General features: G+C 42.4%; 1 protein-coding gene across 2 annotated transcripts in view; it reads right to left on the bottom strand.

Moving 5' to 3' along the window:
* The window catches only part of atad2b (ATPase family AAA domain containing 2B), a 65,488-nt gene that overhangs the window by 33,368 nt on the left and 9,904 nt on the right, over nt 1-22,216 (bottom strand). For both annotated transcript variants that reach the window (XM_051408177.1, XM_051408178.1), the window contains exons 15-24: nt 21,916-22,006; nt 21,479-21,790; nt 20,667-20,817; nt 19,228-19,414; nt 18,849-19,034; nt 12,974-13,109; nt 11,555-11,748; nt 11,293-11,452; nt 8,635-8,757; nt 6,265-6,393 (exon numbers count right to left, since the gene is read on the bottom strand). In XM_051408177.1, the coding sequence (XP_051264137.1) occupies nt 6,265-6,393; nt 8,635-8,757; nt 11,293-11,452; nt 11,555-11,748; nt 12,974-13,109; nt 18,849-19,034; nt 19,228-19,414; nt 20,667-20,817; nt 21,479-21,790; nt 21,916-22,006 (1,669 nt within the window). The remainder of the gene's footprint in view (nt 1-6,264; nt 6,394-8,634; nt 8,758-11,292; nt 11,453-11,554; nt 11,749-12,973; nt 13,110-18,848; nt 19,035-19,227; nt 19,415-20,666; nt 20,818-21,478; nt 21,791-21,915; nt 22,007-22,216) is intronic.

Below are 22,216 nucleotides of genomic sequence, written 5' to 3'. Positions count from 1 at the left end.
CAGATAAGATGGTTTGATACATAATAATGAACCATTCACAGGTGTGACTTGGGCACCAGGGAGCTGACAAGTTACATAACTACCCTGGACTTTTGTGACATGTCTTAATGAGTGGTTAGTGAAAAGGGGCAGCTATGTTGAGATAAAGCACATCTCATCTCTGGGTTTAATGGAGATGTGGCGATTAGCCTGGATAAGTGCAAATCTATGAGCAATTTCTGGTAATTAAAAACCCAGTCAAATTTCTATTCTTATGGTGGTCTGATGTGACTCATGCCGCTTAATGTGGCCATCTCTTAAAGAGTCCCTAGAGATGTGAGCATGAATGGTTCGGTTTGTGTTAAGGAAAGTTACTCCACCTTAGAACATTAAGACTTAGCTTATCTATAATTCTGGGAAAGACTACTGTATCAGTATCAGTATCAATAACCCACAAAGGACCAAAACTACTTCTAGAGGAATGTGTACACAAAGCACAAAAAAAACCAACACTAATACAAAAAACAAAGGTACAAAATGAAAAAAATAGTGTGACATCTCCTGTGGCATTTCCAGAGTATGGAGGGCAATAAATCAGGCATCTAGTAACTCAATCTTCAAAACATTACTGCATTAAAATGCAAACCATAATACACAAGCTGGCCACGTTATTAAAAAGGTTTATCTTAATGGGAAACACATACCAGTTAACTTTCCATCAAGCTGGGTTTGAGTAGTGCATAAAGTCCAAAAGATAATTTGGATCTCACCAACAAATCCATAAGTCATTTCAACTAATCAAGCACTAATGCATCATGTTTGTGCAATTGTTCCAGTCAATTACAACATATCAGAACCAAGCAGAGAGAGGGAATGCACCCCATTAAGCTGCTTGGCGTTTACTAGCTTCTGATGTTTACTGAAATTGACTAATCGACTGCACTATGGTAAAAAACAATGAGAGTAAAAGCCCAGGAGGCCTTGTATAATTTTCTGTTTGTAGTGCAGCCTAAATGCTGAGATGTTGGGCTGCTCTTTAGTGTTGGAGAGAAACAGTGAAAAAAAAGACAGATCCTTTATCATCGAAAACACAGCACCAGATCCACTTTAATTGGAATGGCAGGCCAGCCAATCCTTTGTGAAAATCCAAACCACCCATGGAAGCCTCTGAATGTAATTTGTGATGGACAGATTTTCCTAGAAAGAAAACACAATCTCAAAACATTGAATGTGTCATTTGAGGTCCAGCCATCTGATTAACCAGTCGATCAGCTGAAATTTCAGCGTTTGGACACTGTACGAAGCTTTGCAAAGCTTTGAAATCAGGTGAAGAACAGAACAGCAGTGAAAAAATAACCACCTTCACATTGGCAGTATATTAAATGCTCACCCTTGCCCTAATCCTGGCATCATCTATATAACACTAGACCTAGCTCCTGGAAAGACAGTAACCATATATCATAATTGGGCATTGTCAGCATTATAACTCTCTCTGTCTAGCATTCAGCAGCCTCCCTCCCAATCACCTTCCTAACATCCTTAGGCAGCACAGCTTGCAGTCATTGGGCATGCACAGAGGCAATGAGCAGCAACGCTCAATCATTCCAGTGCAACTCTCCCGGCCTATTTGTTTCAGGCTGAAATTCAGGCTGAAATGCAGGTTGTTTACAATAATATATATGGTTATCGGCGTTGCACAGTAATAAAAAAACAGACACCGAAATCGTGTGAAGAGGATCACCACCCAACCTTGTCAATTGTGTACACTGAGCACGCAGCCACAGCTATACACAGGGATATGCTGAGAGTGAAAAGTCCCACAGACACAGAATGAATCTTCAGAGACACTAACACTGATGTCAGCTCATCTGCACCCTAAAACAATAAATGGTAGCAAGAGGCATCATGGATGATTTTACATTCATTTCACGCTTGGTGCCACAATGATCCAAGAGGCATCTGTGCCCACAAAATGGCAGCTTAAGCTCAGCGCTTATTCGCTCAGGGCTTTGCACGCTTTGCATGGATTTTATTAGTGAGTGCCACAGGGTGTCAAAGTGTGCAACTCAAGATTGTTTTCGCCTGGTAGTCGAGAAGTAGCTTGAGGAGAATCAGTGTCCATTTCTAATCACTAATAATAACATCGCCTTTTTGGTTTCAGGCAAGGTGCTTTGTTTTTCTGATGTTGACCACTTGTACGTTCTAATTCTATCCCTTAGGGAGCTGAAGAAATATTGCATTCACTGAACAAGATGCCATTCATCACCTGCAGTCTGCACCAGATGCTGTTCAGAAGGGTTTGTGGTACATGCAGTGTTTACTGACATGTGAAATTTTAATATAGAAAAGAAAATCTATTAATGCAAAGACATACACAGATATTTAAAGATTTGATTGGAAGAAAATCCTCTGCTGCATTTTCTAATTCAAATAGCCAAACAAGGCACAACCAACAACAGGGCAGAATTTGATTATCACTTTTTCTTTTCCAATTTTCCAATTTGGAAGAAAAGATGTGAGACGAAGAAGGAAAACATTTTAACAGAGGGACTGGGTGACTTGGGAAAAGAAAATGTGAGAACTACAAGCAAGAACAGTAGCAAATGAATAAAAAAGAAAAGTCTTCCTTTAACCTTTTCAAGACTTCAAGGGTGTTTACAAACGCTTGAACTGAAAGAGCAGCTTATACAGTGACGTAAACTGGCCAACTGTGTGTCCATGTGTCACTTAACTTCAACCTGAAATGTTGTGTCAAATGTAGCACTTACTCGTACAGTAAAGCCTTTGACTTTACTGACACTTAGACCGTCACCATAGACAACTGGTTTGTAGCTGCTGCAAGTATAAAAAATACTTTTCCCTTCAGTAAATGTATTGGTCCTACATAATTGAAAACAGAAAATACACAGATGAGAAAATCAAGTTGATAGAATCATCTTAAAAAGCCCTTTGTGGTTTTTTTTTTAACAAAAAAGGTGTTTTCCTATTAACCTACTTCCTTGTGCACTGTAACCATGACAGCAGGTCACAGGCTGTGTTGTCCTTTAGTCCTGAGCACAGAATCCAGGCCATCCTTTTACGCAGCAACTACTTTAGCCTGAGGTAATAGGAAGCAGGAGTGTTTATTATGACTTTAAATATCCCATCAAGGTCTTGTGATGGATTGACACTGGCAATGGGGAGAGGAGCTGTCTGTTTACTGTGATGTGAGATACAAGGCAGGGGGGAGGCAAGACACAGCAGTGTTCTATCTACATGAATGCAGCCTGGTAGATGTTGCCTTGGGCATGCTATTGAGTGACGCGGAGGACACATTATGCAGCGGCTGCATCGTTATTCTTTTCTTCTGCAAACAGTTCAACAGTTGAATAAGGACAATCTTGTCAACTGGCAGCGGAAAAACACTGGTGAACCATGCCAAAAAACACAGACTGAGAAAGGTCTTTGCCAATCTGGAAAGTGGAACACCACTTAAGTCTATGACATTTAAGAAAGGCAAGAGAATAATCAGACATTGATATTTAGTTAAGCAATCAAATAGCATATGCCTTCTGACTGTCGGAAAAATAAGTCATGAGTGAATGAGCAAAACTGAGATGACTGAATTATGAATGAAAGGAAGACACCCAATATGAACCGGATCCTTGTGGTGATGCACTACGAATGAACCCAGGACTGTGGCCCAGGTAATGGGCCTTGGGTTTTGTGCTCCTCTTGGGAGGGAGTGGCAGGGGAGTGGGATGGGGGGTGGCGGGGTAGAGAGAAGGGCTGTGAGAGATGGGGAAGCAGAGAAGCCATGACGGAGTTATCCATGCAGGCTAATGGAAACCACATCTTTCTTCCTGTTTTCTTGTGCATTACCAGCAGCGAGGTCTCCCATCTTCCTACCCTTGATTGACCTGGCAGCAGCTGCGGCTGCCCCGGCCATCTAGATCTCAACAACCGGGCTTATCCACGGCCACTGCTTTTAACACCTTTTTCAGAAATATCTTTAGCTTTCAAAAAGCCATTCGCGTAACTTTCTCCGCGGTTCCAAATAGTGCACCTCATCCCTTCCACCACTCTCCGTTATATCTGAATGTCACAGGCAATTCTTAGCTCTAGGCAAACGGAGAAGAGGGATGGAAGGAGAGAGCGAGAGGTGGCCCAGATAAAGCCCTATAGAACTGCAGATACCCAAACAGCTCCAGATAGGCTTCCCCCTGCAGGTAATGATCTAGGATAACTTTAACCTTCATGTGTCCTGACCTTCCACAGAAGAGGAAGGGAAAGCCAACAACCCCAAAATGACCTGGCTGCAGTGGGTGCAATTGCATGAACAGTTCATTTCTTCATCATTAAATTGGCATCTCCTCCACCAGGTGCACTGCACTTTCATTACGAGGCTGTGTCAAACCTCCAGACATGACTGACTCTGATCAATTAGCCTAATAGCTGCCTTGCTGTGGTGCTCCAGGTGAGAACTGGCTGCCGATGTCACAAATTAATCACCTGAGTTAGTCTAATTAATTAAACCTCTGGTGGAGGCTGATAACGACTCTCCCAAGAGCATCTAAATTGGTGGTCCGCATCTGTGACATTTGGCTTTGAAGATAACGACTACAGCTAAAAGTAGCATATACGGGTCTACTGTTGGCTGTCACCCTTAAAAAAGAAGCAGAGGTCTGTCTGGATTACACAATTAATCAATTAGTTGATTAACAGTAGTACAACAACATTAATATATACTCCTTTACTTTTCTTTTATTTGTTTCACATTGTGACCGATGTGAATGATAGTTTTGATCAGTTAGACATTATATAGGTTTAATGACCAATAAATTAAGTACTGTAAGTAAATGTTAGCCTGAGTACATATGCCATGATAATAAAATTTGAGTTTATTAGGTACAACTGCACAATATTGTGATGAAATAAACTACCAAGGCAGTGTATGATACATCTGTGTATCTTTTTAAGTTCAAAGTGCCAGAAATGTTGAATAAGCCTTATGGCAATTCCAGCTATAGTTAACGAGTGTGATGTAATGCACTGCACTAGATTGTGTATGATACACATCTAGAGACCTACCCCTTAAAATAAATCTTTAAAAAAAAAAAAAATACTGGATAACTTCTGATTTTGCAGTCTTCAACTGAAGCTCCATTAGTTTACCATGGACTGAATTATTTTGGGGGAAAATTAAACAATTAAGTCTGAATATTACATAACTACTATATAACCATTTTCTCCTGGCTTAGCAGGACAAGATAAACTGCAGTGAGGTCCAATCTTAGACATGCCCAGAGCCTTACTGTATCCATGGTGGCCCTCATCTCTCAAGACGGGACCATCTCCCTGGGAGAAGGAACGTTTTACCCACACAGCAGGGATGCCATTAGGGACGCTCTCATGAGGGAAAAGCACCACCTTGTGTTGGACAATTGTACTACATACACACATAAAAATCAAGCTAAACTTTAGCTCCAACTGACCATTATAATTACTAAGGCTTACTGCTTCAGCCAACAAATTCATTCATGTCACACAGGACAGGCCTCAGCTGCAATTTGCACAGACAAAACAATTTAGTGAATGTTTTTTCAGTCAAATCATATGTCATTACACATACCCTACCCTTCATACTCTTGTCTTTTCTAGATTCTGTAGATCTCTGTCGAAGGCGCCTCTTTAAGCCCATCTCATTTCCCTTACTTTGTCCAGGTGGAAGCTAGAGGGCATTTTTCAGATTACATGTAAAACCTGCTTACCTCTGATTCGCTCAGGTAACAGCCTCATTAGTCTGCCCCCTGCCCATACCTGGCCCTCCCTTCACCCTTAGGCACCTGCCGTTTGCCACAGGTGGGCATGTAATTGCTCTGTGGCATGGTCATGTTCTGAGTGGTTAGGAGAGAGCAGCCTCGCTAATGAGGCTGCTCAGTGTGTTGCTTCTCCACTGCTGAGAAATGTATGTGTATGCTTGTGTATGTGTGAGCAGGCAGGTGTGTGGAACCACATACATCTGGTATACTGTTGTAATACAACACAGCTGCTTGCTGCTGCATCAGAGACAAAAAAAAAAAACAAGGGGAGAAAGAGAGAGCCAAAGTTTGAGCATGTGTGAGACACACAGAAAGGTAAAAGTGTACTTGGAGAAACTGATTTATGCCTGCCTGCTTAGCAATATTATGTGGGGTATGAAGAGGACACAAATGCATGAACACTCTGTAGTTCTCATCAATCACCCTGTTCAGGTTGTGTAGCAATTGTATAAGTGTGTGGTCTGAAACCGGTTTGAATACTTACTAGTGGTGCACTGTTTGTAAGTGGCCTCCCCTTGAGTGCTGCTCCTGGCCTGCTCCTCTCCTGCAGTGTGATGCTTTCTGGTTGCCCCAGCACCCGGAGCTGCCGTCAGCTGAGCTGGCGTCTGGAGGTCTGCAGTGACCACGGAGGATCAGTTACCGACAACAGGCTATACTCATTGTGTGGGTGTGTGTGTGTAAATGGTAAAAGACTTCTGAAATATACTGCTGGCAGAATAGAGTGTTTGTGGATGTGGGTATAAACACCAAAAGGAGTAGGTAGGAACTTAAAAATGTGATCAAATAGAAAAAGATGACCAAAGGCTTGTGATATGGTGAGTTAGGTACAACCACATGTCAATCAGCACAACTATTACTACAAAGACCACAAAATATGATTTGCAACTGCTGTATGTTTCACTCTGATAGTTTGGGTGTGCCAGGAATAAAAAAACAGAAGTGGAGTGTGGAGACACGCAAGCCCCTGAAAATGAGACATTTCAATTCTGACATCAAATGATATTTAAGTTTTTGGCCACATTTATCACAGCTCCTTTCATCTTGTCACGGGGGAGAAAATCCCCCCAGATGCACTGTGGGTTTTGAACACTGCTGCAATTGGACATCCTGCAGCGCTGGGCTAATTGATAGCTTTATAGCAGGACCTTGACTGGAAGATGAAATATTTACACTGCTGTATTCCTCCTCTCAGGCAGTTGACTTCTGCTCCTGCAATATTCATTTAGCATCCTGTGCTTTTAGTTGCTAAAAGAGGAAATCAAAAGCAACAGAGTGACTTCAGAAAATTGCTTCCTCTTTGATAAGTTTCCCGCCTGACATGGAAGAGTCAGGCCTCTGTGGCTAAAGTCAGAAGTCAATAGGCCCTCAGGGGTTAGGGCTGTGCATACTGTAGATAATGTCTTAAAAGAAAAATTGGGGCTTCTTGTGCAATTCCCTCAATACACTGGTGAGCTTTAAAATATTTCTAAAATTTTAACCAAAAAAGCGAGCACACAGCAACTAAAAAGAGGAATGATGTGTGCCAGCATCTCATCTCTTTAAATTGGGAAAAGCACTCACTTAGCACTTAGATGTGTTTCTGATGTAGCAGAATGGTTTTGCTATCTCATGCCTGTAAATTAAAAATCTATTAAGTGCAGGAAGGGAATGGTATTCATGGTCAATCAATAGAAGAAGAAAAATACAACGAGTGTTGAACATATACTGTGTAATTTAGCAATGTTTTTTGTCCTGTTGTTGTAGAGACGAACAGTGACACAGTGAGTGTTTGTGGAAGTGTGTATAAACACCAAAAGGAATAGGAACAAACTGATCAAACATATTGCCTTCCTTCCTAGATTAATCTGTAAATCGGGTAATACTGTAATGTAATATTTTGTGCATATTGTGCAGGTGTAGTTGCACGTACACAAAGACATGTTTTGCCTTGGCGACTACAGCTGGTCCTGGCTCAACGTAAGGAAGTGTGTTTATTAGCCTATTCCCATGTGGGCAAGTATACCAAGAGGAATATTTGCATACGATTACATGCCTTTGTGCTCAGTATTTGACCACTTACATTAAGTAAATACTTAAAGGCTAAAGTGTATCATTTAACTACATCGTATATGTGTGTTTCTATGTGCACAAACCTAATTTAGATTTACACTAAATCCACTCAGTACTGCTCGGGGCTGTTTGGTGAGTGTACAGATGCAGAGCGCCAGGCAGACAGCTAGCACAGAAGGTACTGTCTGGAACACTGGAGCCTCGGGCATCACTCCTTTCTGCGCCACATACGCTACATTAAAAACTGACTGCTCCATCAAGTATTACTGGGCTACCCTACAGATTTTTTTCCCCCTAAAAACAGGTTTCTATTCCCTGAAATGATCTATCGTAGGCTTTCTACAAAAAAGAGAGCGGCTGAGAGGGCAAGCCAGGAACTACACAGCCGAAATGGACTAGCTAAGCCTCATTATTCAAGTGAGCAAGTATTCCTCCAAAATGTTTATATATTTAGATAAACAAATGATGCTCAGCTCAGTGTTATTAGTCAGCTCTACCAATAATATAATAAAAACAACCATCCCTAGATAAAAGAGGGCAGTGCAGACAAAACAACAAGTATTTATCAAATAACAGGACTTATTAAAGTTTATGATCTTGCAAAACTTTTCATAAGAAGCTAAGTACTCGTAAAAGATTTATAAAGGTGGTTTGAGCCTGCATGTTTACAGATAGCTGTTAAAAAATACCCCTTACCTGCACAACAGTGTAGAATTGGGAGTTTTACGGACAATAGCTAGTGTGTTTTACTGTAATGACTAAAAATCCTTCTTTTCATTTTGCTTTGTTTAGGTGATTTTCTTACCCCTCTTCCTATGCACCTCCTTGATCTCTTCACACATGCGGTCGAACTCGGGGTCCAGCTCAGAGGCAAATATAGCATGGGCAGTGTCCTTTAAACTGCATGCTCGGTGCCTGATCACCTTGTCTGAGAAAGAAGGAGACAGTGAAACATAACACTAGAGTCAGACACAAAATGGTGGTTTTCTGTGTGGATGTGTGTGCATGAATGTTCAAGGGCATGTCCTTTGTAACACAAGATATCAACCAGAATCTCTGCCATTGCATTATAACAATTGTTTTAACCTTTTGGATAACAGTTGCCTTTTCTCTTGCCATCAAAGCTTGTGCAGGACTGTAGTTTGCAGTTTGATGATGCATGTTCTCCAAATCCTATCATGTAGTATATAAGGCAAAGAGTCAATAGCCAGCCCACCCCATTTCACTGTATCTGTGAGAAAGGGGATTGTGGCATTTTCTCACAGTTTGAAAAAAGGATAGAGCTGGCTTTGGTGAGAAATCTTAGCGGGCAGACCTCAGACATACATGAAAGTCTTGATATCACTACTTCACCCATTTAGAAAAGGGTGGGTGCATGCACACACGCACGAGGCACAAATACGTGTAATCTGAAATATTTTTTAAATGCATACTCATTCTCTCTCATATGCAGACTTTATCCACGCTCAACTTTAGAACGCTTATGCCTCTTTTCCCTTAGCTGTACCACAACATCATTAAAACCTCTTTTTTCCCCAGCTCCTACATCCATGGAGGGAAAATAAAGATTGAGCTGAAGAGGCAAGCTAAAAGCATAGCCACTGTAAACAGGCAGTCTCTCATTACAGCAGGCAGAGGGAGAACAGTTCAGGCAGAGAGTGGTAGAGGGGTCACAATCTGCCAGCTTCCTTTGTCTAATTGGAGGATGGCTGCCTAATTGCGATGGAGGCAATTTGTGTGTGTGTGTGTGTGTGTGAGCGTGCACTTATCTGCTGGCAGAGAATGTATGAGTGTGTGTAAATGCAAGCGCATTATAAGGGCAAAAATGCCTGTCAGTGGAAAAGGTGTCAAAGGCCAGGTGGGATGACAAGAGCTCATCAGCACCCTTATGGTTCCTGCCTAACCCCCCCGTCTGCCGCACTGACATACAACGCTGTTGTTTACGCGTTCCTTCATTGTCAAAGGGTTGTTATCCCCATTTCCCTCAAGCAACAAAGTATTTGTGACACAGAGCCACATTGTGGAGCACCAAAATATCAGCCTTTTTAGCATAACAAAGTGATTATTTAGCAAGGTGAGGAGGTAAAAGAAAAGGAAGCCAACATGATTGTACATAGAGGACGGTAAGATAAAGATAGTATGAAAGACAAGGAGAAATAGACCACTGAGGGATAATGAGGTTTTTTCCCAGCACTTTGTGAGCTGGTGTAGAACTTCCCCAGCAGCATAATTGTGCAGGGTCTGGGCCATATTCCCTGTGCCAAACACTGGGTGAGCAGGCAAGAGGCTTCGTTAGTCTTCTTTATTAAACTGCCTAATTGCATTTTTCCCCTTTAGTGTATCATTTGTAGACCCTGCATTCCAACAAATGACCCAGACCCGTGCCTGCAAAGACAGAGATATGATTTATTCATTTGGGCTGGCAGAGAATTGCTTCCCATTAGCGTCAGGCCGCTATATCCTTGCGAGGGAACTGGAGCAGCTAAACACACAAGGCGAGAATTAAAATGGTCGTATCAACTGAACGGTCTGTAGGCCTACTGTAAGCAGCTTTCAATTAACATCATGGTGTGATTGAGGATTTGATTCTGGTAAAAAGTGGAATTATCTTCAGTGCAACAAGCTCTTCTCAGCCTTGTCCATGTTATCCTTAAAGTGTACACACAAACGCGTATCTTTCTTCACATGGTCTTTTCCCTGTCACGCAAGCAAGCACCTCATTTAAACAATAAGCATAAATCCAGCTCATTTCAAGGGGAATGCAAATAAGAGGCTTCTTTATTTGTTTGTGTGCATATGTGTTTTTGTGTTTTCCAGCACTCATTATCATGAAGCCCATATTTGGCTTGGGAAAAAGGTGCTGAGAGAGAAAGGAGGATGAGGTAAAAATCGGGTTCAAATTGCAAGACAAGACACAATTAAATTTTCATGCATATGCAGCCTTTCTCAGCTACGGAGCATGAATTACACTGTAGAAATGTTATTTTCAGTGGGGGCTGTATGCACTTTATTTCATTTGAATTTACAAGTTGAAGAAAAACATCTTGAGGTTCTGTAATTTTACTGCCTGGAAGCCATCTTTATGAGTCATTAAGTGTTAAATATATCTAATTGCTTTTTACTCACACAATGGCAGCCAAATGGAACGCAACAATAGCAAAAAAACATGGTTATAGTATTTGGATAGTCCAATGCTAATTTAATATTAAGGGACTGTCATATGCCATCACAAAAACTTGATATAGAAGTGTGACATGTTAGAGATAGATATTCACTGTCAGTTCTAGGCATAGGGATCAGTTTGGGAATAAAAGAAGTCTTCAGCATGTGGCTGATTTTACTTATTTGCTTTCCGACCAAGTCGATATGCAATGCAAGCATGCAAAATGCGCATATCGTATGTACCCTACATGTATGTGCATGTGTGTATTTGTGAGCATTTCCATGCAATTTTCCTCCTCACCTCCAGGATCCTTGTCAGGATTATACTCTAAAGCATTACTGCAGATGAGGTCAATGTCAACCAGGAAGTCTTTCACTGTCAGGTACTGGTGGGTGTCAATCTTGGTCATGACAGTCGACAGGTCCATAGGCTGCCGAATAACCTCCAGGTAGTCTGACACCTAACACACACACAAAAAAAGTTCATTTTAATAAAGGCCTACATTTTTAAGTTTTGTCAAACTATGAATAAGATACCAGGGTGTAAGTCCATTCTTCCATACCTCCTCAATGTCAACTGGCTTGCTGAAGATGTTAAAACGTTTGTCAGTGGCCAGGCGCTTGGTCACGTCCCTGAGAAAGAGCCGGAGCTCCCGTAGTGTGCTCTCCTCCTGTTCAGCCAGGCGGCGCTGTTCCTCTGCTGACAGGACTCTGGGGCCTGGAGCCTCAGCCACTGGCAGTACCTCTTTACATCTCTCTGTTGGGAACCAAGCAAAAAGTTAGAAGAATAAAAGATAGGAGTATGCAAACTAAATAAAGTTTTCACGCTTCCATCTGCAGACAAGACCAAAGGTCTAACATCAAGAAAATGAATAATATTCATGTGTTTGCTCACAGCTAAAAAACACAAAGGCAGCTTAAGGCAAATCACTACACCAACAATGCAAATATAAAATATAAACACAAAGCTAGCAGATTGGTTGCAAGTGAACAACCAGACGGTCTCATCTCAAAACTGATCCTTGACCATTTCCTTTGAACATCATTGCAGACACAGACCAAAAGATATTTACCCGGGGACAAAAAATTATGTTTTGCAGCTGAAGAAAATAATACAGCTCTGCTCCTTCACAAACACAGGTTTTGAAATACACTAAGGAATAGCCTCTGGCCAATGACAGAGTGGTAAAGCAAGGCAAGCAGATATCCACTCCTCCTCTCCCAAGGCACCAGTCCTCGCCCAAGGCATCTGCCGACATCGTTAGGAAGGTTCCACAGCACCTCGAGCCGCTTCACTCACTAGCAGCAATCCAAACCCTGATTCTAATTATGGCTAATAGCGGCCGGGCCCTCTCATAGCAATTCCTCTCCCTGCTTTTCTGCTGGCCTCTCTGCTGGAAGCCAGTCTGCTGTCTTAGTCAGGCGGGGACCCCTGAAGAGCACTGGGCGAGTAAAGCGGGGGACCCCTGCCTTGCATCAATAAGGAAACTGTGGATGAACGCTGGGCACCATTTCCATTTGAAAGCCCAGGCGGACAGTTCTCTCATATTGAACCGGAACAGAGGGCTAGGGGAGCACTGAGGACTGAGGCAATGTATGGCAGTTAGAGGAGTGGATGGGGGTGTGATTTGTAGGTGGGGTTGTGATTTGTAGGTGGTGGTGGGAGGGTGGCTGATTTTGATGTGGGTGAGGGATAGAGATATCCAGGAACCCTCAATATCTTAAATCTGTATTCTTCTAATCTCAACTGTAAGTATAATTAAATGTTTGACATGTTCAAATCCACTCCAAATCCGTCCCAATCAAATAACATCTGCTCCTCTATCTTTCTCTGGATCCAAAAAGGACTGTGGGAAAGGTTGAGAACAGAGCAAGCAGGGAAAGAAGTACACACAGACAACACCGCCCTCTAGGACTGGCAGCAGAGATGAGTCATAGCGTCTCATCCTGCATGTGTGTCCCTAAGTGATTACAGTAAGTACCTGTATTCCTGAGGCGTGGCGGAGCCCTGGCCGTTTGGACCAGCAGCAGGTCTGAGAAGAAGCTCCTCCTGTCCTCTTCCCCTGGAGGGGACAGCGTCACTACCTCCCCATAGGTCCTCTGGAACATACTTCTCACCTGTGTTAAAAACATTTAAGGGATATATTATATATTCAGAATTCAGTGACGACCACCAAATATTGCAATGCCTTTTAATTAAACTCCTCTTGCAATAGAAACAGACGTTTAAAGCATAGAACTCCCTGTAAAAAATTAATCAAATTTTGAGAATACATTTTTTATACACCCCTGTGACGAACTGATTACTCTAATTTATGTTTGTCACACAGTGTGAAGCTGGTGTGCCTGTTTTCATCAGCCACTATGTACAGCTAAAGCTTAACTGAACACAGCAGAAACTAAGCATACTGCTGAGAAGTTCAGGACTTAATGAGATGAATGTTTTTATGTCTGCATTATTTGCAACAGTGGTAAAATAAAAAAAAAAGGGGGGGGGGTGTCTTCAGTCATTTCCTGTGTGAAAATCATCCATTGTCAAGGATGTTAAAGATGTAAAGAAACAGATTAGGTCAGACAAAACTTTGCAGGTTGCCCAGCAAAACAGTTGAGCAAGGCTAAACTGTTTCCTCAACCCGTCATCCATCAAAGAGTTGCGTTGGCCAATCGTATACATGCAAGTGCACATTTCTGCTAGATTACTTTGTAACATGAATGCAGAGTTTCTCCTATAGTGTTTGCAATCCTTGTGTGAAAAAATAAAAACAGCCATTATAGAGAAGTAAAATCCCAACTGAGTATTACAACCCACTGTGCAGTGTTTGGATGTGTGTCAACCCATTAAACAAATTAATCTGTTACTCCAACCTGAGTATCATCGGTACCTTAAACAACATGCCCCCACCAACACAGCCCCTATGTTGTTATGTTAACGCAGGGCTGTTTTGTCTGACTCCTGCTAATTGATAACCCCGGTAATAAAATCCTACTCGAACACACAACCTCGCACCATCACAACAAGACAGGTAGTGAAAGCCTCTGCTAGCAGTCGTGTAGATTTATAACAGAATAGCCTAATCAAGCACTAAATTACAGAGGGTGATTAACAGGACCTAATTCTGTGACCTCTACATTGTTCACTGGAACCAGTGTTGACCAATCCACTATCTGATCTACGCTAAATGTGTTTCACGCATTAGCAATGTTGTCAAAGTAAAGTACTGTACAGTAAAATACAGTTTAGGCAGACAGATACATCAGCCTTTTTCCAGCTAACTTAAGTTCTGGTGAGCATCTATACTGGGGGCTGCAGGGGGTTTCAAAAATCCCAGTTCACTTCCGTAATGGAGCTCAAGGCCGCTCCCGACAGTAAGCCCTGTTGCTGACTAAGCACCTACTTTCCACTTTATATCTCCCCCCATCTGTCTTTCACATCGATCCTCTCCCTTATCCATGACATGTTTGTTCTCTCTTTCTCTCTGCATTGCCTTCTGTTCTCTTTCTTATCCTCTCACTGGATTTTGTCTCCTCAGTACATGGGAAAGAGCAAAAAAAAAAACGAGGAAGACAGTAGGGAAGCCAAAGAGAGTCAAAGTGTATGTAGCACACAGCAGGTAATGATTCTCAGTATTTTTCATCATGATAAAGGCTGCAGGGGTGTTGACACAGGGAGGGATAGCAGAAATGTGTGGAGAGATGAATGGTTAAAAAGAGGGAGGGGGTATAGAGACGAGAGCTGAAAGTACAAAGAAAATTGGGGATGTCTGGCTGGGTAGAGCAACTATAAAACAAAACTGGACACCTGTTCTGCTAGCATGATCAATTCTTAACTGCTGAAACTGACTTAAAAGCAAACTAAAAACATTTCTGTCAGACTGCCTGACTCTGCCCTGTTACATCTGTCTCAATTTCCTCAAGGAAAAATTCCCTACTGCAGGTATAAAATTAGATGGCAGTAAAACACAGCTTGAGTGAATAACTCCTCATATATTCCACGTAAACCACACTGAGACGCCTAAAGATGGTAACTAAATGCTTTCGGAAATTAGAAGGGATCACACAAAGAAGTGTCGTAAACGAAGTGCCGTAAATAAACAAAGCACAAGAAAAATGTTGATATATGTGTACATTATTGTAAGATTTATTTTTAGTTAAAATCAGTTTTCTCTTGAACTTCCGCAACACCGGCGCTCCCTTTGGGCTCCCGTAGGTCAGAGTGCGCTGACCCCTCCCACCGCCTCTCCACAAATAAACACAACACGGCAGCAAGCCAGGATGAGCTCGTCCCCAAAAAAGGCACAGTGTCGTCGGTTGTTGCTCTCTGCGAGATATACAGGACCACAGCCCACAAACACCCTCTACAAAAAAAACGAATAAAATCGTAAATCGGGTTTGGTGTGAAAAAATCGGAGATTTTATTTTTAAGCCATATCGCCCAGCCCTAGTACACACTAGTCCAGATGGTGACAACTGAGTGTGGGTAAGATGGAGTGTGAGATTGACAGGTGGACGGGTGTGGTGCAGATGCTATACTAGACTGCTGTGCTGTAAGGGGAGCTGAGCTTGAAGGCTAAGTTCTCGATTTACCGGTCGATGTACGTTCCAACCCTCTGGTCATGAGCTTTAGGTAGTAACCGAAAGATTGAGGTCACTGATGTAAGCGTTCAAACGGAGCTAAGAGTAGGACCGCTGCTCCTTTGCTCTGAAAGGAGTCAGTTAAGGTGGTTCGGTGATGTGATTTGGATGCCTACAAGTTGCATTCCTGTGGAGGTGTTTCAGCTTCACGCTGGAGGGATTACATCCCATCTAACCTGGGAATGCAACAGGGTGCCCCAAAAAGAGCTTGAGGATGTATGGATTACCTTGCCTTGTTAGATGCCCTGTGGCATGTTCTTTATATTATAACTAATTTACATTTGTATTGTTCTTTATTTTCAAAGGTATTTTTTAAATAACATTTTGTAATAATCCTTATTTTTACTAAATGTAACTGCAATCTGATTCAGTCTTCTTGTTCATTAGTTGTATCCTGATTACAGAACACACATAACACCTGATAACATGTAATCTGTTACTCCCCAAGCTCGATATATATATATATATATATTTGGAAAAGACTCCAGACACTTACATCTTCTGCAAAAGACAAAAGCGGAATCTTTAAAATATAGCTCTACTATAACAAAGTGAGGTGTTTTTTACAATTAAAACTAATTGAAAACAATATAAAATTGGGCTACAATATAAACCAGTAAAGTATCTGGATACTTTGGTGAAGGCATGGTTATTTAGTACAGTATCTGCTTTTTTTCAGCACTGAAACTAGATTACTGACGTAAATAATCAGGTCCTTGTGGTGAAACTGTGGTGCAAACATTCACATTCAGATTCAGCATTCAGTTCATGCCGTTACAATGCACTTGTGATGCTTCAAAACACACATCCCAAAATGTGTTACAGCGCTAAACATACAGACTGATGGGACTCTATCTTTAACTGCAGTAACTTCACCCTTACAATCACATGTTCTAGCAATTTCCATCGGTCCACCACCATGAAGGAAGCCGATCTAAGCAGAGTGAACGGCTGTTAAGGGAGGGAGGGAGGCTTTGTAGCTGGACCCAAGCCTGTAGTGTCAGTTTTGGCTGGGGAGGGATGCTGTCTGTTCCCTGCTGAGGTTTGGAGCTGAGACAGCAGCTGTCACTGTGTTCCCTGTGCCAGAGAGTGAAACAACACTCCAAATCACTTAAAGCCATAGACTGCAGCATGCCCATGCTTAAACATTAAAACCAAAACTCCTCAAACCTTGCTGAAAGAAGTTACAGGGGACACTTTTGGGACAAGAGATAAGCAATGTCATTTGATAAAACCAACAATGCTTGCAAATAGGTCCAATTATTAGACAAGACAAAACTGCTTAATGTGTAAACAGCCTCAGCAAAATTCCACTCATTCAGCAAACATTCTGCAAATCATACTCTCTCTGGAAAACCTGGGGCACTGTTTCAGTGGGACCAACCACTAGATATGTTCCCCTTATAGACTTCCACACAGAGCTTATAGTTACCCCTGCATTACATAGAAAATCACTAGGAGGGAAAGTTGGTCTGTCTGTCTTAATAATTCAGATTTGTTTACTGGTAAGGGTCATGTGACTACATTTATAAAAACTAACTAGCACAAATTTGGAACCTGCTTGAGCGAGCAATTCATCACATTTATGTTATAGTAGATTTATTTAAACAGCCCGTTGGGTGAATTCATGTGCTCATAGGAAGCTTCAGAGTATGAGACTTGAGAGTTGGCTCCAAAATAACTGGACAGTAGTCTAGCACAAGGTTTGAGTATTAATCGTTAACTATTTATGCCAAGCAGTTATCGTTGCCAGTGAGGGAAGACTGATAGAAGCACAGTGTGTGGTACAGGCATAATGATCTGCTTTTAAATATAGCTTTAAAAATGAGCAAAGAAGTGGTCTTTTTACAATGTAATTGCAAAAAAAAGTTAAGAAAAGAACTGATTAACAAGTGCAACGATGCAACGCCACTACAAACTAGCAGTGTGTGATACTCAAAGTGGGGAAGAAGACACGGTAGAAAGCTAGTATAGCCTAAGGACAGTCTTGATGCCCTCATGCTGGCTCCGTGCTGACTTGAGCACACCATTAGTCCCATCGTGTGCTTCCCAATTTTCCAGGCTGCATGGCTATGTGTTCAATGACCAAAGAAAAGGTAATTTGACAAAGGAGATAAGAAAAGTAATTGCCAATCCTACATGTTTCAGCCAGTCACCCAGTATGTAATGAATAGCAATCTACCATTTGACACAGAGACTGAATGGTCTGCAGGGTGTGATTACTTCCATTTTTATAATCTCTTAACGCAGCATGTGAATCAACAAACACGGTGGAGTTAAGTAAAGTAAAAAGCCTTAAAGCAGTGTATAAGAACTGCAGGGAACTATCAATCACACAACATAAAGAAAACAAAGAAAGGCATGGAACAAAGATAGAAATAAAAGTAAAAACTTTGTAAAACAACACAATTAATTTTTTTTTAAAAACTACAACTACAGAGGTTTAAAAGAGCTTATGCATCAATGGGTGCAAACAGCCCAGGTGCCTCAACCCTAATGAGTCAACTACAGAGAAAGACACATCCAGAGAGCCTCTCTCTCCTTGGAGCATGGCCAGGGTTGAGGCCTTGCCAAAACAGCAGCCACACACAGAGACAAAAAAAAGGAAAAAATCCACACAGTCTGCACAGGCATATTGATATGGAGTGTGTGTGTGTGTGGGTGTGAGTGTGTGTCCTGGGGTGAAGACATGGGGATGCCAACCCCCGGACCTAATTAAAGCCCTTCTGTTGCCTGACTAGAGAGGACCCTCCTCCTTATTTGTCTTCTTCTCTTTTTTTCCCCTTCCAATTTTCTCTATTTCCCCTTACTCTAACGCAATCCCTCCCTTACAGCCTAACCCACAACGGGTGGTCTGACTCTGCTTTGGCTTTCAGAAAGAGAATAATAAATCCAAGAGGGAGGATGAAGGAGCAGGGGTGGAGATACCCAGGGAGAAATGTGGGCAGTGGGATAAATGACAAGAAAAGGGAGATGGAGGCAAAGTAGAGAAAAACTCTGTGGGAGCAGATGACCTTGACTGTGACACCCGGTGTGTGTCTGCACTAGCGCTCATGAGTATGAAAGCTTGAGCTTCCAATACATATAAAAAAAAAAAAGACACCAGGTTAACACTCCCCTCTCTCACATAATGGAAGCAATTGTTCAGTAATATGTAACCACTAAAAAACATGGGGCACGCCTCCAGGTAAATCTGAAAAAGGCGTGTGTACACTGTGTTCCTACCTCGTCTGACAGCTGTGAGTAGTGAGTCTCAGCAGTAGCAAGGATAAGGACAGGGCTGAAAGAGGGCACATCATGCAGCAAGGTGAGGAAGGTGCTCTTCACAGTGTCACTAACTGTCTCCCACCACTCTGAGACATGCGGCATGAAGACCACACTGGGCACGCTCCGGCGGGCCTCACGGAAAACCTGCAACCATGAAGATAGGGTCAAGCACTCATTGTTAAACCAGAAAGATTATGCCACAAGTTATTAAAGTTACAAGCCAATAAGTTGCTTATTTCACCAGTGCAACGGGTGGCCTTGTGTGTGAATGTCTGCACTGACTCATGCATCCGTGTGTGTGTGTTTGTGTGTGTGTGTGTGTGTGTGTGTGAGATACCTGAGCACAGGACTCCTCTGGCGTCTTAGCGCTGACGGAGTAGAGAGTGGGCAAATCCAGACGGTGCACTGGCAGCTTGTCCAGGTGGTGCAGCAAGGCAGGGGCCAAGTGGGAGCTCTGTCCTGAGCCCGGGGCCCCGGCCAGGAGCAGACGAGGCCGGTATGCTGTGGGGTGTTGGAGAGCAGAGCTAGAGACAGAAGGGAGTTCAGAGTTAGCATAGTAGCCAACGCCTTATGATCACTAACCAGCAGTCATACTGTCATTCAAACAGCATTGTCACAGCAGAAGCCCTATTGTTGGCAGTTTTGTTCATTTGCTACAGTAAGCTAATGTTGATGCGTAAAGCCACTGTTGACACTAACTCAACAACCCTGCAAGTGCTCCACAATAAATGCATTTTTAATGTAAATGGAAGTGGCAGGTCTTCACTGTGAAACCCCCTCAGTGCATGTTGACAGTACCAGCAGAAATCTAGATATCCTTGCACTGTTTTCTATCAGTTTGAAACATTTCAAGAACAAAATTGAGTATATTACATCTCCGATAAATGAGTGCTATCAGAACACAATAAAAACCCACTTTGTCTCTTTTGAATGACTAAACTCTTAGCAACTGGGGTACAGTTTGGGCGAACCTATAACTTACACCATATGATGTAAAACTTCCTGCGTGTACATGTCATACAGACATACACAGGACAACGTGTTTTGCTTGCAGCAGCATTGTGCAATTTATAAGGTCTTCGTCTACACACAACACTTGTACTTCCACTTTTCGTGTTGCAAGTATTAGATGAGGCAGAAGTGATCACACTCTTAACTGATGTCTTATATGTTATGTGTAACTCCACCTACAGCACACTTGTATTGGGACTTGAGATGTGTGCTTCCATTGGGGTATAGGTGTTTTGATAATCAAGCCATTTAACCCTGGGTCTGAAAGCAGTCAAAGAGACACAAGGCCGAGAGCCGATAGTCATTAAGGGCTGTTTTAATGCTATTTGCTGACCACCCCCTAAAGAGGTTATTTTTTTCGTATTTCAGATGCACTACTATGAAAAACAAAAAAAGTTTTTGCCGAGAGGCTTGATAACTGCTTAATAGGTTTATCAATAAATGGTTCCACTAAATGAAAAGCCACGAGTTATTCAGTCCCTACAGTCTGACTTTTTGATGATGTGTGTGGAAAATAATGTGTTATATCTTAATTAATGTTTCCTTCTACTTTCTTTCTTACACATTGCAATTTCATCCCTAATAGGTTTGCAGCGGTATACAGACACCATGGTATGAAAATTGACTGTTATAATACTGTGTACATTTGTTTAGTAGTGAATTCTTTCCTATTACTGTTAAAAACTATGGAGGAAGAGGAGGAGGAGAAGGAGAAAAAAAAACGAAGACTGTGGCCATGAAAAGTATTTTTTCCTGTGTACTTACAAGGAGAAATGGAGGAAGGGTCTGTGCATTGCTGAAGAGGAGAGCTGACTCTTTGGGGATGCAGCAGGCTGGACTTCATAGATGGAAGAAGAGCCTTCCTCATTGTCATCGTCGCTGTACAAGTCCTCTTCAAGCAGTTGATTGTCACCGCCTAACAGAGAGAGAAACACTGCTTATACAGCAACTTGCTTTTCCAAGAGTTATTCAGTACAATGGTGGCAGATGCACTTTAAAGTCTGTCTTTTTAAAGTTTAATTCTCAAAGCAGCCCCAACACTGACATTAATGCGTTCATTTCACACAAAAAGGGAGAATAAAAAGAGAGCTGGCTTATTAGGCAAGATCTAATGGGCATTTAAAACGATACAGCACCCTGGGAAACTATAATGCCACTATTGGGTGCAAGAAGCACAAGTCCTGTAAGCAATCTCCCACTGGTCAAGTGCACTTTTGTGGCTAAACACTCCTTTGTTTGTGGGGAGTGGGAGTTGAGTTATTGAAGTTCAAGCAGGATGACTGGTTATCCAATCTCTGTGCTATAACCTCTGCATTCTCAGGGGGAGTATTTCACCACAGAATATGTTCAGTGTGTGAGGGTGATACAAAACACTTTGGTAATAAGGTGGGGGAAAGAGAAACAAATAGGCAAATACTACGCTGGCTCAGTGCCAGCAGGAAACACACTAACAAGTGAGATAGGTGGCAAGGGAGAAGAGAGCAAGAGTCAAGGCGGGAAAAGCAGCAACCAGCAGTAAGAAAGTGAAAACAAATGATGCAGCTGAAACCATGGGTGCCTTGGTCCCACATCCCTACCATGTGTGTTGTCCCTGTCAGTACACTGAGCATGGGGGAAGACTCGGAGCAGAGCTTTCAGCACCAAGGAGAAAGGGCTGGCCAACAGGGGCCTGAGGGTGGGGGACAGGGCTCGGCCCGGGGGAGCCAGGGCCCTTTGGGAGGCAGGGACGATTGTCCTCATGGCCTTGCTGAAGTCGCCAGGCCCCAGGACTATGGAGGTGACATCCAGTTTCAGTTTGACACTGCTGCCGTAGATCTGGGGGTAGCGGCGGCGCAACGCGACCAAGGCTGTCTCTGTGCAAAGTGCTTTGATGTCAGCACCGCAGTAGCCTGGGAGCAAGCCAGATACAAAAAAGGTTAGTTCATAAATTTTGTTGTTTTTAAGCAGCACAGGGAATATGGCTGTCAGCAGGTTAAATCAAGAAGAGTGTTGTATACACAGGTACCACTCTTACCGACACATTTTTCTGCAAGTTCATCTACAAATGGCTCAGCCAATTTGGGATTCCAGTCCCGTGTGTGAATCTCCAAGATGTGCTTTCTGGCCTGAACAGAGGATTTGGGGTGGACAAGGGGAAAGAAACAGAAGAGAAAAAGCAGAGTAAACAGATGAGGGAGCACAGGATATTTTGGAAAAAAAACACAGGCAAGGTTAACATAGAATCTTTTAAAAATTCCAATCTGGTTTTCGCCAAAAACATAGCACCAAGACAGCATTACTAAGGGCCTGTCCTCACGAATACGCGGCCTCACCCA

This window comes from Dicentrarchus labrax, unplaced genomic scaffold, assembly GCF_905237075.1.
Source record: "Dicentrarchus labrax unplaced genomic scaffold, dlabrax2021, whole genome shotgun sequence".
NCBI classification, from domain to species: Eukaryota; Metazoa; Chordata; class Actinopteri; family Moronidae; genus Dicentrarchus; species Dicentrarchus labrax.
Note: the sequence above shows the minus strand (reverse complement) of the source record. Positions and strands in the feature narration are given on the sequence as shown.